Below are 16,598 nucleotides of genomic sequence, written 5' to 3'. Positions count from 1 at the left end.
CCTGTCAGGGAGGTGTGAACACCAAGTACAATCCCCTAGAAAACAGACAGGTTCAACCTTTGCAAGAGCACGTCTATCCTAGTCCAATTCATTTTTTCTCTATGATTTATCAAGTTATGGATTTTAGAGGCATTAACAAATCTAGTCGGTATGCTGCAGATCCAAGGAAGATTAAACTAGTATTGCCAATTACACTGTGCATCGCACGTAGTTTGCTTTTTCTTTTTGATAATTGAATTTCTAAGAATAAAAACTGATTTCTCATTTACCAATATGGCGCATGCTATGGTGTTTAATTGTAAGCTTTTAATATTTTTCTTATTTTATTAAAATAAGCGTAGCAATTGCGTATTTAGACGCGTAAATGGCTGGGGCCTTGAGACGTAGCACCACTTACTTGCGCCATTCAATTAAGTTGATAAGATAACATAAATTGTTTATTATTTGCAATTTAGAGCTATAGAATCTGTTGGTTCTCTTTAAAAATGTAATATTTGATTAATCTATTCTAAAGTAAGATAAGGGAAGTGTTCATTAGAAAATGCATTATGAGTTAAAAGTCAAAACTGGGATTCTTTACATGAATACGATATTATGCAAATGAAGGGTACTATCTTAACATAAATTCGCAATTCGCTTTGCAGCTTTAAAGACAACCATATATAGTACGTGTATTTTAACTATTTTTAAAACAATTTAGCTATAATTAACTGTGTGTATATTTTGCATCTTGATAAACTGCAACTATATATTTTTGTGCGAGATATTCTCTCTCTCTCTCTCTCTCTCTCTCTCTCTCTCTGCAATTTGTCTTTTCTACCTTCAATATTCACTTGCATTGGTTGACGGCGTCATTAATTTATCGCGAAAACACCAGACCCACAGAAACATCAGACAGCTAGGACTGACTTTATGACGAGGTGAGACAGGTTATTTGATTTCTAATCAACGGCTGTCATTCTATCACAGAAGTTCAAGGTGAGATGTTTGGAGTTCACCGGGAATATACATGTATATTAGATCTGTGAAAATGAAGCGAAGCGTACACTTATACACCCTCTGTTCAAGGGGCGTCATACCTGCTGTACTATTGCAGTGAAAACATAGGGAACTCTTAAAAGTGCAGACGTTTCAATAAGATTAGCTTTGCTCGATAAGATCATTGACAATTAGCAAGTATTGGAATCCATTCAAGCAATTCTACTCTTACACATATATTGATTGCAATTATTTGCAATATCTCTACATATCGACAACCCCTGCATACAAAAAACGTTCAGAAAACTTCTTCCAATCTTACCAATATATACTATCATTTAAAGGGGAAACCTAGACAGTTTTTTTAGTAATTTTAAACGTCTTTAATTGTTCGACAAGCTGTGTCAATTACAAGGCTGCAATGGTCACGTGCCAATACTCAATCCTTTTCCCGCGGAGATGCTGCGCGTTGAAATCGGCGTTTGACGCACTTTGGCAATTTACTTCCCCTCTCTGTACACCATATCGCTGTACTAAGCTGCAGATATATAATATTATTGCTCAGCATCACACGATTCTCATGCGATACCACACACTGAGCTACGGTTATAAGGTGAAGGTCATCTTTCAGTTATGCACTAACAGGTTGCAAGAATTCTTGGATCACGATTGAAAAAGAATAAGGAAAGCTAAGGAATTCATTCTTTGAATACTGAAGGTGAATCCGAGATCTTTTATGCTCATGACGAAATGTCAATAAAAGTTCCCCCTTTTTAGGCACTCTGTTGACGACTTGATTTGCGACATAAATCTTCGAATGGGGGAAATTCTCTGGCTTGGGGATAAGGAGGACAGTCTTTTGGATAAAACTTGACCATATTAAGCTAAGGTCATTGATTTTATTTGTAGCGGCATGTGCGTGCTAAATTCAAGAACTATAAGAAATTTTGAAACCTTGACCAGAATACTGCTGAAACCTCCGTACAAGTGTATGTTAAACGAACTACAACTAATCAATAGTATCCCACGTTCTTTAATTTAGAACTCGTTTTGAATAGATCTTTTAAAGACGTGTCATTTTTCCTTCTCGACTCATACAATAGTGTAATGAAAAATTGAAACGGATTTTTTCTTCCGAATAAGCTAGGTGATTTCAGTAGAACTGTCCAATATTTTTCTCCAAAATTACAGACACAAGAGACCAGAAGCCTGCTATACTCAGTAATTATTGAAACTGATGAGAACGTTTGCTGAGGAAATTGCGTTTTTCTTTTGTTTAACCATTCCCAGTTACCGCAAACCAAATATGAAATATTGCTATCGGCGCAAAAAATCTACTTCACCATGACTTCTTAGGTTTCTTTTATAGGTTTGTTTTGCAAGGTGCTAATTTAGGAGGGGAATTCCCAAAAACTCTCATTTCCAATCTTATTGACTACTCATTTGCACTGGACTTTGATGATGTTTTGCTTTTTTCACTTTTTCAGGGAAACGAGAAAGTCTTTGAGGGAACCCCCCTACCCACCCCCACAGAGGAATCGGTTTTTCGACATCTCGGGGTACCCTACCGTCCACCAGAGGAAAGGGATCACTGAAATAGCCAATTGGAGAGCTCCAATGTAATGCGTAATGGGGCGGATCCAGATACATTGGTGTGCGTTTCCAGCACTTTGATCCTCAGTATCAAAACATCTGTAGTTGTATTTTAAGATATACCCATGCAAAAGGAAGCATTTTTCATGCTTGTCTGGTATCTTCATTCTTTGACGAAAAGCTCTGTATGATAATTAAGTTTCTTTATGAGATTGTGCCTTATATCTGTTCAAGACGTTTACCTTGTACATATGGTAGATTGTAGAATTGCTAATTTTGAATTGACTGGTACTGATTATAATACTTAAGAGATGTTGATCCTCAATATGTTCAATGATGGAACCATGATATACGGAAGGATTATATATAGTAGTAATCATGACATGCAACCCTATGTTGTAGTAAATTTACTATAGCAAATGTTATTTTGATTGAACATATTTTTTCAGAATTGAATGGTCGAAGTATTTGCAATTTATTTACTCATATGTATATAGTTTAGTATGTTTATATAGATATTCAATTCATTTTCATAGGATTTTTAGTCACTCATTATTATATTTTTTCATGGAACCATGTTTTTTGCATGTATGTATTTATTGCATAGATTTTAACTTTCAAAAATTAAACTTAAATATCATTTTGAACTTGCATTACTTTACTCTTTTTGTCTATATACTCATTTTTTGTCTCCGTACATGTGTTTACATTTATTTAGTTTTTATTTTAAATAACCAAACAATATCGTTTCTTAGATCAATTTTATACTATATTTGTATATCATAATCATGATAAATTGGAATCAAATTAAAAAACTTCAATGTCTGTCTAAATTTGCAACCTGTCCCCCTCTTTATATACATAGCTGTGTCTCCTTGTCTTTTTTCTTCATTAGTTCGATTTTATCTATCTAACACAATATTTGTACTGTATATCCCTGGTCATCTATGGCCAGTATGTAGTATGTATCTACATATTAATTTTCTGTGATATAACACCACTACTGTCTCAGGTTGTTAAGTAGGATGCTGGTTTAGTACTCGTGTATGCAAACATCTTCAAACTTAGTATATTTACTTTTCTAATCACAGTTGGCATAATAATATTGACAGGAAAGAAGTCTGCAATCAATGATGTTTATTTTTTAATTTTTTAATTGATTGATATATTTTCGCATGTGTGGAAATTTCTATGTGAACTATGGAGGTATGTACTTTAAAATGACTTAATTCTATGTTTTTATAATGTTATGATTTTCACACCACATATTGTGAAATGTACCTCAAAGTTTGAAAATGAAAATATAATTTATAAAAAGTCGTGAATTGTTGATATACGTATATTTTAACACCGCATATTGTAGAAATTTCCTCCATGTTTTAGGTAGGTATATACTTTGAAATCCATGTAGCTACAACCACCAAACCTCCTTAATTAAGCAATATACTTACCAATTCAGGTCATTAGGGCATGATTGTATGACATGCTCTACACGTGTTTGATATTTATTGCGTTGGCTTATGTCGGCTTCTGATCTATAATTCAATTAAACCACTGCATGCTTAATTATGTATTTATTCTCTGTCTGTTGTTCCTCAGTTGATAGATGTGTTATCCATCTTCAGCTTTTCTTTCATTCATACAATGTCATTGTTCATCAACTGTGTTTTTTACTATGATGTTATAATAAAGGATGTCACTTGTGGTCAAATAAATTCAAAGTCAAACTTTATAGGTTAATATTCTCGTCTTTAAATCAAAGATCTCTTCTCAAAGGATTTTAATTTAATTATAATTATACATGTAGAGAAAAGCAGGTGCTTTAATCTCAGGCTTACTTCCTCGTAGTAAACAAGGAGTCATGATTTGTACAACGGTTCCTGGGGAAAGATGCTTTGATGTTTTAAACTATGCTGCTAAATTCTATTATTAATTGAAATAAACAACTATTTCTGATTGAAATGCTGAATATTAATAAAAACAACCAAGAATTTGTTGAAATTAATTTACATTACATGAAGAGACGGTAAGACTATTTGATCGTTTTAGTGTGTTGTATATCAGAATCGATAAATCAATAATGCAAATACTGTATGTATTCATGCATTTAAAAGCACAGATACTGGATGTATCCAGTGCACAAAACGCGTATTCGTTTATTTTGGGATTATATGTATAAAGTTTTTAAGAGTCGATTTTGCTTTAAACTAAGATGCCCTATTGATTAATAAACCATTTTGATGCAGCCATACTATGTAATTTAAAAATCTTTTGTTTTTACAGTAACTGTTTATAAAGCTAAGTACCTTGACATTCAAATGCGTCGCCAAGCATCTATCAGTATACTGAGATTCGTTTTTGAACATTTTATTTTTCCTAAACAATTACTACTACCCCGGTGTTTTCTCTCACCCATACACACACACCGATGAAAGTTCAGGTGTAACACTGTTTTTGAAAAGATCTTGGTGAAAAATACTTTATAGTAGATACACCAGGTGTGTCAGGAAAAAGAAGATAAGGTGGGCGACAAAGAACTGAGGAAACAGCTGGCCGCGATATGCACATGCGTCAACATGGCCTTATTTGTTTTATCGAAAATCATTTTATCATGAAAATGCACATAAATGAAATTAACGTTTGTTTAATGCTTTCACAATTAGTTTGTCAGCTGCCGCAAGCTATCTTATTAGATTTTCAATATATTTATATTTTTGTGTGCGTGGTTGATTGGAATCGATCTTCGATCAATAATACGCCGACACATAGTATATTAATTATATGTAAAATGTATTAAAGAAGTAACAGAACGGTATGATACATGTCGAAGATGATTAGCTAAAATACAGTTTAGGCCAAACGAACACAGGCATGATAAAACATTATCATTCCTAATTTAAAAAGAAATCATCTGCCATTCCATTATATATTTGAAGGGGTAGTAGCTGGAAAATCAAAGAAAAACAGGTTAGATTAAGATAACATATAGGTCAAGTATGTCTACAATGTGCACGTTTTATATGCTGTCCTGGCCAAACATAGCAGCCTTCAACCTTAGAATTTGAAAGAAATGGGGTATTATGAAGATATCTGACCAAAAATAACATATTTGTAAAAATTAATATTCCATTAATACAATGTAAGCATTTTCAAATTCTTTTAAGGATCATGCATGTAATAAAAATAACCACGTCTACAGGAAGGCGCAAATAAAAGTATAGGCGTAGGACTGTAGGTTATATTTGTTGATCTGGCCAAAAGATTTGGGTTTTTTTTCCACTTGGAAGAAAAGTTGTACGAACTTTGTCGGCGTGTTTACACACGAGTGTATAGCTATTGCACTTAAAAGCTTTAAGATTCGTTTAAAAATATTAATTTGACAAGAATAATATATTTGTGAAAAATAAACATTAAAAAATCTTCAAATTCTTTTATTAGTCATACAGGTAATGAAAAAGCTACAGGAAGGCGAAAATAAAAGTATAAGTGCACAGAAATGTAGAAAGGCCATACGAAATCAAAATGCCTTGTGTGCAGTTCCGGGCGACTTTCCTTGTTGTGTCTGTGAATGCATTCTTGTGCATCAAGGAAGACCACAGAGGAAACACTTTGACAGAAACATCAACGACGCATCAAGATATGTCTTAGACCTTCTTGAACGTAAAAGGAAAACCGAGAGAAAATGATCATGTTTATTTTTTTCAAAAATACTTCTATGTAAAAACATTTTACAATACAGTGCACGCATCTAAGAACTAAAAAGTTAAAGAAACAAACTCTACTTTTTTTTAAGCATAACTCAGTCTGTGAATATTTTCTATGTTTTGTTCGATGTAACAAAATACTACTTGTTGGCTCTGAATACGATAGCAAGTTTATTGTCCACATGTCTTTTTCGAGGCGAAGCCTCAGAAAATAGTTGCTGTCTCGGTGGACAATTAACTTGTTATCGTTCTCACGACCAGTTACATGTAATACAGTAGGTAATATATAATATAAATCCTACCAGACCAGTGGTCCTCATTTTTCTTTTGAAATAATGATTTAACTGCAAAGGACATTTATTTTTCCCCGTTGGATTGGCCACTGTATGTGGTATTTCCAACTGACTCGGAAACAGTTTATGATTCTTACGTGATGGGAACAAAATTAAACGGAAGTAAAACTGTTCCTTACGCATGTAGTGGTTTCCTTTCATTTGCGAGTCGCAATTGATTAGATAGGAACAGCTCAAAGTTATAAGCGTTTTAGAACGATTGCATAAAATCTAATGGATTTCAAAGGATTGTCTTGATTGGCTGTAAAAAAAAAGAAGGTTTTTGCTTCAACCACTTTTTGCTTATTATTTTGACAATCATAAATACTTTGATCTCAAGCTAAATGCATCCACTAGAATGAAAAATTACAGTTTGTCTGTTTTTGAAAACGCCCTCTCTAACATTTCAGGTCTCAATACACAACCAAAATAATTTAAAAAAGAAGAAATCTTGAGAATCTTGAGAATTTTTGCAATATATTAATTTCAATATTTTCTTAATATTTAATATTCAATTTTCACTTATAGGTGTGTGTATTCATTAAAAAAAACACACACACAACAAAAACGTTTGGAAACTGCAACCTGATCAGACTTTAATAAACACGGCGCACGGCCTTAAATAATAAACTACTGTAATTATTGATTGCATTCATAATGTTCATCTGAATTTGTACGACGTTCTTTTCATTGCAAATTTAAAGCATGCATACCCCTAATCCTTCTAACAAAGGATTAGCATTACATGCATAATAAAATCATTGAAAAAAGTAGATGAGATAGGCGCTACATGTACGTGAGTCAACATTGCAAAACATTAATCCTGGACATATGTGGTATATGAAAAGTTATCTTTTGATTTACAATTTTTTGACATATTAAGAGGGGACTAATACCGTAGACCCTTTCACGATAACCAAACAAAAAACTGCTCTCTTACAGGGTATACATTTTGACAAGGTTTGATTGATAATGTAATGACATAGAGTAAGAAATTGACGTCATATCTTATCAAACTTTTTACATATAAATATTTTTCTTACAAAAGAGTAGTTCTGCAGTTAATGTGAAAAAGTCTAATAGTTTGGTGAAAATGGATGAACTTAAAAGTACGATGATACAACAAAACTATATTTATGATGGAGGTATTTGATGGTATTTATCTATAGCAAATATCAAATGTCTTAAGTATACATGAAAAATAACAATAGCAAACTGTTAACCATCTCAAAACGAAAAACAAATTCAAAGCAGAGCAACACGGACCTCTAAAAGGATAGAGGTAGGATCAGGTACCATCTAACTTTTACTACATCTAACTTAGTTCTTTTAACATAACATGCATACCACAAACTCGGTCACATGAACAAATAATCGACAATACATAAACTTAAGTTGTCTAGATGGTCTTGACCATTTTTAGACTTTGTTTATTTTCATAAGAGGAAGAGCTCTAGATTGGTCACGATTTTGGTCGAATTTAATTTTATGTTTTTATTATTTACAATGCTTTCGAAATGCATTTTTAATGATCAAATCAAATTTGAGAGTCATTCGTAGAGTTATAAGCAAGATACATGGCTCACAATTCTTTGTCATGTAAACAAGGCTCGTGTCCTGTTTTTGTTTACATAGGTTTCATATACCAGTAAAAAATCTTTTTTCAGCTCATTTGTCTATCTTTTTATTTATTTTAAGCATAGAGCTACAATTCCTTACGTATAACACATTCGAAATTTTTACTTCAACGACAATCAACGTTCACAATGTAAACAAACGCTTTGTTTACATAGCGAAGAATTCCAAGCTCTGTAACTCGCTTATTACTCATCAAATAAAACTAAAATTTCGGTTTCCTATTAAAAATGTCTTTTTGAAGCATTGTAAATATGGAAATCGGAAAAATAATTTTTGACCAAAATCATGACCATGCCCCTTTAAAATGAATACATATAATTTCTTTTTCTTACACAATAAAAGTCTATGGCTTATAACATCATTTCTGAAAATGCAAAGTAGATCTGAATATTAGTTTGTTGACTACGCATCCTCCTTAACCAATTTATTTAAATTAAATGTAATTCTATCTTCTTAAGTAGATGGGTTTTTTAGTTATTCTTTATCATAATTTAAGAAAATGTATGCAACTTTTTCAGTTTTTATCAGTGAAAATTCTTAAAGAACAAATGCATACCTTTTTAGCAAGTATCCTTTAAAATTTCAGTCGATTACAATGGGGAACAAATTTAATAAATTCTAAAACAGCAAAATATCAAAGTAAGTTTGATCAAAATCATCTGAGAAATAAACGACCTTTTGTGGTCAATAGTGTTGTACATATATTTTTAGTATACACATACGTGATTCAAGAAATCGTGGACTAGCAACGAACGAATAAAGTAATACATATATGTTTTCTTATAACTAACTTTAATTATCCTGTCCACATTAATATTGTCCACATTGTTTAACACGTGCAAAAATTATTTTACATAAATTCAACTAGAACATCCAGGTTATCTCATAGCAAGGGAAAAAACAGACCAAGGAAAATGCAATTAAGAATGCAAATAAACTTAGCTGACAAATAGATACACAGGCTAATAATACTATCTAATTCCATACCACAAATCGGACATTTGTCTTTATATCGTAAACCCCAAATGGGGAATTCTTTGGTTTAATAGTTCACTTTATATATGAGATAAACTAACTAATCAAATGATTGCATACTAGTTGGATGTGAATGTTCTAAATGTATGTAATTGACTTCTTTCAAATTATCAATTAATGTTGCTAAATATTTGATGTATTCTAATTAGTATCATGTATACGCATTCATTTGTTTTCATGCTTTGAAAAAGTAAAATGTATATAACGATGCTCGTCTAGAATACACATGTATAACCGGTGCATTTTTGGCAGCTACTACATTATGTAATATTGGTCGTTTTGATATCGATTCGACAATCTTAATTTTAATTCTTATAAGAAAGCTTAAGTAGTTTGTTAAGTTAATACTTGCTAAATATATTAATTAATTATCAAACGAACAAATAACTTTTAACTCCGATCAAGCTAAAGTTCTATATAAGGAATAAGGAATCATTCTTTGAGTATTATGAGGTGATAATTTTGGTCGGGGCGTGATCAAATCCAATAAAGCCCAAAGGGTTTTATGATAGATTTGATCACGCCCCGACCGAAATTATCACCTAATAATATTCAAAGAATGATTTCTTATTCCTTATATTTATATAATCTTAGGCCATCGTACGATTAAATATTTAGATATAAATAAACAAACCCCGCTGGCGCCTCGATTTGGCGTCGTTTGTATAATGAGTTATATAGTACAAAATCGATACGCAGTGTTATCACAGGCAAAGACAGTGGATAATGTAAATATACCCTTTTATAAGTTAAATATGGCCTCCGTGAAAGATCAAATTACCTTATTTTTTGCAATTGCTATGAATGTAATGACCTGCCAGACCTAATAGTAATGCTTTAGAGTAGATTGGCTAAATTAACAGTAAAGGTCTTGTGAATTGCACATTCACATTGTTTTTGTAATATTTTTATGAAATTATGTTCGCAATTAGCGCCCCTGGAACAAAGTTTGACCCTCGCGTCGAAGGTTTAAATCAATCAGCCAAACCAAGGCGCCTGATACAGTAGGAGTTAGCATGATAAAGTTCTGCATTACTCGATCGAAGTTTTAAAGATATTAACTTCATCGAAAGGTTTCATCTCTCAATCTATTCTCCTATATCAAAAGAATAGACTCGAATTTTTGGGCGTCAATACCGAGAAATGGAAAGAGTACTGTCATTTGTTTTATATATTTTAAACATTATTGACTCTTGAAGTTTACCAATTTGTTTTTATTTTTTCTTACTCAAGCTTCGCTAATTAATAATCAACGAAAATTCCTTTAAAAAATCCGGAAATAATATGGATATTTCCGATTTTACAATCTTGCGCATGCGCATTACATTCACGCTAAATCACGGAAGGCTCTTCAGTTTTTGTTTCCGTATTATCAAATTTGCATGGATAAACTCGGAAACGATATTACAAACATATGTACATTTTCATTGATAATTTGAATGTCTCTAATATATTTTCTGTTCATCAAAGAAAATACAGGAGATATCTCTTACTCAGTGCGTTTAATATGAAAAATCCCGATAGTTCCGAATATCAACTTGAAGGGAGTAAAAAACGGTGCTGGAGAAAGTGTTGAATTTTTCAATAATGCATGTATGAATGAAATGTTTTGATGAAAGGTATTTACAGCCTCAAAAGGTTTATTATGAATAATTTGACGGTTATTTTCAATGCAGCTTCATTAATTTTCTCAGAGCGATTTTGCAATTTTTGGCTACATTACAGGTATGGGTTAACTGTGGTATAGGCCTGTCCCGAGATACAGTTTAGCATTATTGTAGGCTTAAAGCTTTATTACGTAAATGGCAACAATACGGTTTGTCGATGTATCTATTTCGTAAATGTCAGATATCATATACAATGTCAACTCGTGCACGCCGGGTCAAAGTCTAGTTAATTATATTTATGATAACGACTTTATTCTCTGTCATATGAAGATTTATGATATTTATCAATAAGATCCTCGATATCTAAATTCCAACATGTCCAACCCTGGCGAATGCCCAAGCCAAGGTGTTACTGGAAACCAAATTCTATAGAATTCCGTATTGACAATACAAGTGTGTGGAAAATACAGTATACATGTATAATATGCACTAACATTTTTTTTAATTTCACGGGGCTAAACTGTCGTGGAGTTTGTGCATATCCCTCACCCGCGAGTTAATGCATACCAGGGAATCCAAAACATACTTTATGGTACGATTATGTAAATATATATACATGTATAAAACATTCAACAGTTGAAGACTTTCGAACATTGCATTCAACGAACTTTAAGGATTACACATAAAATAAGCTAAATAAAAAAAAAAATGATAATAATGTTTTGAAATTAAGTAAGCATGTATGGAATGTTATTTGAAATTTATATCAAATTAAAGTTATGCTGAACGACATTTTATTGAAAAAAAGAAACTACGAGTACAATTTTTTTTTTTAGATAAATCTAATGCAAGTGTTGGTTACATAACTTATTAATTGTATACGTTAGCGGTTGTGTGTAGACGTGACCTGATGTCAACAAATGGGAAGGTTTAATGCAAGCTAGGTCATTTTAGTATATGTGCAAATTACATTAAAGGGACCAAGACACGATTTGAGCTGTATATTTTATTTTTTTAAGTAAATGAATACTTTGATTTACTTGTGCATTTTGAATGATTTACCAAAATTCAAATGTTCTGTCTGATTCCTTGTTTAAGCAGTTTTTAATTCATTAAACAGCGTCTGTTGAATTGCTGATCTGACACTTTTAGGCTTGATGCATGTCGCGGATCTGTCTTTTAGGAAGATAAACAGCTTCGTCTGGATTTACACTATGGGAAGAATTTAACAGTACAACTCACGCCAATTTCAGATCTGTTAATTTTTACCCTGCGGGCGAATTTTACAGCGTCTACTGCGCTTAAAAATCTAAATGTAAGCAAACTACAATATTTAATGGACCCTGCAAATCAGAATTTAAACAACATAATTGATGTGATATTTCACAAGTAATTAGATATTTGTAAATTTAATTATCAACTTAAAAATGTTTCAAATAAACGTGCAACAATAAATTATGTGTCACATAGATGACATTTTTAAACAATAACAATGCTACGTGTAATTATGTATCATCATACAATATATATATATATATATATATATACATACACAATTTACATTTAACAATGGCTTATAACAACTACATAGTTAAAACCTTACACACTGACACACATATTTCTGCATCCATTTCCTTTTTTACAAGTAGGATGCTGATGTTCATCAGGATTTATGTATTGTAAGTGCCATCTCACCTTGCCCCATTGAAAAGTCTTTTCAAGATTCTACACATTCCAAGAAATGAAAAGAAAAATGTTATTTAATGCCTTAATGCAATTGATACCCCAAGAATTATTGTTTACATCACGGTTCTGGAGAATTTGGAATGTACTATCGTATTTTTTTATCAATCTAAAATCTTTTCTAACATGTCAGAAAGGAACGAACGAGAAGACCTGAAAACTTAGAATTTGATAATTTCATTTTCTGTGCATTATAGGGAAAATATAGCATTATGATTTGATTTGTTTAATAAAAGAATTAAAAGTTATGAAATTAAGAAAATAAAGAGTCAAAACTTATAGAAGCATGATCACGGTTTTGGACAAAAATTATTTTTCTGATATCAATGTTTACATTGCTTCGGTAAGGCTTTTTAAATAGGAAACCAAAATTTGAGTATCATTCGTTGAGTTAAAAAGCGAATTACATTGGTTACAATTCTTTGCTATGTAAACAAAGCTTTTTAGTAACATTTCAAAACAGATTTAGACCTTAAAAATAATGTGCTAAATGTTAGGAACTTTTTATTCATGTTTAAAATGAATGATGAAAAAGTATACTAAATTAGAAAAAAAAGAATTAAATCTGGTGGCAATCAACCACTTACACTGTATTAAAAGTTTCTAACTTTACTAAATCTATTGCGAATTTGATTGAATGGAATAATGCTTTAAATATTAACAAAAGCAACTTACTTTGATGATATTTCAACTTGCAAACGTGTGACCCTCAATAACTACGATAATGAAAGGCACTGTTTGGCAGAATCCATAAAAAAAATAAATAAACACTTCCTAAGAAACGACAGCTAATTGTAACAGTATTTCCGCTCCAAGAAACTAAAAAAAACCAACCTGGCATTCTGTGAAACTGACCGAAATTATCAGAAGAGGAGGTAAAAAGATGACGTCATATAACTCGATCTTAAATGCGAAACTGGCTTGTATCTCATTTTTGTCTGCTAAATGTTTATAATATTGCAATGGCCGTAAAAACAAAATTGGTTTTGGGACGCAGTTGTATTGCAGCGTTTTTTAGGATATCAAGATATTAGTTTATATTTGAGAGAGAGAGAGAGAGAGAGAGAGAGAGAGAGAGAGAGAGAGAGAGAGAGAGATATTTCAATATATGCATTGCGCATATACTGTGGAATCATTAATTTTCGTGGGGGCCAATTTTCGTGGATTGCTAAACATTTTCAGGTTCGTGGGGACGTAATTTTGTGTATTCTCTTAAACTTACAAAGGAAATATGACTTTATAACCCTAATTTATTAATTCGTGGAGGATGTTAATTCGTGGATGAAAGGTACCCACGAATTCCACAAAAATTGAGCCACCACGCAGCACAGTTAAGGCTGTCAATAAATTCCGTTGAGACAAAAAGTTCGGGAAATGTGCATAATGACATCACAGTATATTAAAAATCTCAAAACTACTTATTCATTAATTTATTAGCAAAATTAATTTATGCTAACCTTTTAATTGAAAACAACAAATGCTATTACTTACATTTTTGAGGTCCGTTATATCCTACACACTGAAATATAAGCGAGATGTCGTTCTCGCTGTACTACAAAATATGACGTCATATGCTCCAAAATGACGCATTAACGTAGCTCGCGGGTTTGCTGACGTCACAATAGGAATCGACGTAAAGAGTCGACCATCATAGTAAACTCATACATGCTTTTTTTAAAATGACAAATGAGATATATAGAAGCTTAAAAGGAAATATTTCAAAAAGCTTAAATGCAGTTTATTACTGTTAATACAAACATTTATAATATCAAGTGCTGAAAATTTAAAGATGTCACATACTTTTTCACATTTTGTTCTATAAAGTAAGAGTGTGCGTTGGAACTCTTCCATTTAAAATCATGTTTTAAAATAGACAAGTAAATTAATTGAACCGTATGCATTAAAATCGGGGTTTTTGGTTTTTTTTTTTACAATTATGACTTCCGTAGTTTTAACTACCGATCAATTTTTTCAAAATTCTTTAGGCTTATACGATTACAAACTTATTATGTCAGTAGTTGCCTGGCATTTTTGTTTTGGCATTGATTGACTCAGAATTTCATAAAAATAATAGCAATTTTCTGTATCTTTACAGCCTTACATTAATTGCATTTGGGCATTTGATAACATTCACAATAATGTCTAATTAGTATTTACAAGTTCTAAAATGTGTTAATCAGCTAGTTTTGTCAATAAATGCATTTCAATATTTGGGTTCTCAGACGTAAGGAAATGATGACGTTGGGCTAACGTCGTAATGAAAATATAAGGTTTTGAGAAATCTTTTAAATCTTTAAAGTTGTTTTGCAAAAAATTGGCCGAGAACACATACTGATTATTTTTTATGAATCGATTCAAAATTATCTCCTCTGTTGTTGTGTTGAGTATAATTAATTTCGTCTGAATCGTTTAAAAGTTTGGAGTATGGTTTTGTAATGCGTTTGTCGAGTAAGATGTGCATTTTACTATATATTTCATTGAAATGGCGTTGCTTGATTTTATCAATGACACTGTATTTGAAACACGATAACATTTTTACCGCGCAGACGAATCTCAAATAAATTTTCGAAATAAAACTCTGAAACCTATGGATCACGTTGACAAATTTTCAAGGTAGGTTTTCTCACAAGCAGGTAAACCCGCGAGCTACCTTAAGTTAAGTCATTGAAGGCTATCATGCAGTTTTTAGCGAAGAAAATTAAATGTCATAGATTAACGGAAAATTATAAATGAATATTTTGTTTAACAATATTATTAGTAGAATGCTACCTATATAGTCATATTTTCATTTTGTTATAAGTATACATCGTATAAAGAGGCAACCTCTGTTTTGTGTAAAATACCGTATATCTTAAAGATGAGTACCTAAATAAATCACTTAATTGCAAGGGCAAACGCTTAACTGATCCTGACAAACTTTTACATGTGAATTTGAAATATGCTATGTAACTTAAAAACTTCTACGATCCTTGTAAAATCTTACAAATTAATTATTTTTTAATGAAATTAACCTTGTGACCTTCAACATTATTCAACAAATCCATTATAAAATACGGTTACTACTATTACTTATTAGGTTAGTTACTGACTCACTACGGAAATATATTGGGTTGATCAATCTCATAGATGGCGAGGCGAAGCCGAGCCTTCTATGAGATTGATCAACCCAATATATTTCCGTAGTGAGTCAGTAACTCTCGCCTCGCCATCTATGAGATTGATCAACCCAATATATTTCCGTAGTGAGTCAGTAACTAACCTAATAAGTGTTTTGTTTTCTCGAGGACTATCAAGCGACATATTTATTCACAAATAGCGATGATCTACGCAAAGCCATGTACAAGATGCCTTACATCTCGTCCAATTTAACTCATTTAAACTCTTCAACATTTCCATCTCACCTTTCAAATACTCTTTCAAAATCTTTGCTTTCCCCATGTTTACTTACAATGTTTTGTTCCTATTTAATTTCAAATGTTTTCTCCCTTTCCTCTGCAGAGATTTGAGCAAATTTCGTCGCTGCCATTTTGTTCTGCTCCAGACAAAACAATGTGACGTCAATATTCTAAGGGCAACTACTCTAATTTTAAAGAATTTCAAAGGGCAACAACTCCAAATACTTTAAGAACTTACAGCATGCAGTTTATGTATAAAATACTATGAAATGTCGAAATGAGTAAGCTAAGCGTCGACCAATGACGGCCATATTGCCTAATATTATTTCTCACAGAACAAATATAGAGATATATGAGGCAATCACGTGCTATGTTTAAACCAATGAAAATGTGACATTTCAGTCCAAGGGAAAACAATAACAAATAATCTTATCTCACAAAGTTCGGAGCGTTTTTGAAAATCTACGGTATAACATTAAGTTATTTTATAATTCAGTTGTGAATTTTGACATGACTATGCCTTTGCAATATTGAATTTTTTAAATGACCTCAAAACTACAAATACATCTGCTT

At 31.9% G+C, this 16,598-nt stretch overlaps 1 protein-coding gene across 1 annotated transcript in view; it reads left to right on the top strand.

Annotated features, from left to right (window-relative positions):
* Positions 1-3,764, top strand: part of LOC105344137 (DNA polymerase lambda) — a 39,328-nt gene extending 35,564 nt beyond the window's left edge. Inside the window, exon 9 of the mRNA XM_066069672.1 lies at positions 2,466-3,764. Coding sequence (XP_065925744.1) covers positions 2,466-2,573 — 108 coding nt within the window. The 3' untranslated portion in view covers positions 2,574-3,764. The remainder of the gene's footprint in view (positions 1-2,465) is intronic.
* Positions 3,765-16,598: the final 12,834 nt, after the last annotated feature.

This window comes from Magallana gigas, chromosome 8, assembly GCF_963853765.1.
Source record: "Magallana gigas chromosome 8, xbMagGiga1.1, whole genome shotgun sequence".
Taxonomy (NCBI): domain Eukaryota; kingdom Metazoa; phylum Mollusca; class Bivalvia; order Ostreida; family Ostreidae; genus Magallana; species Magallana gigas.
Note: the sequence above shows the minus strand (reverse complement) of the source record. Positions and strands in the feature narration are given on the sequence as shown.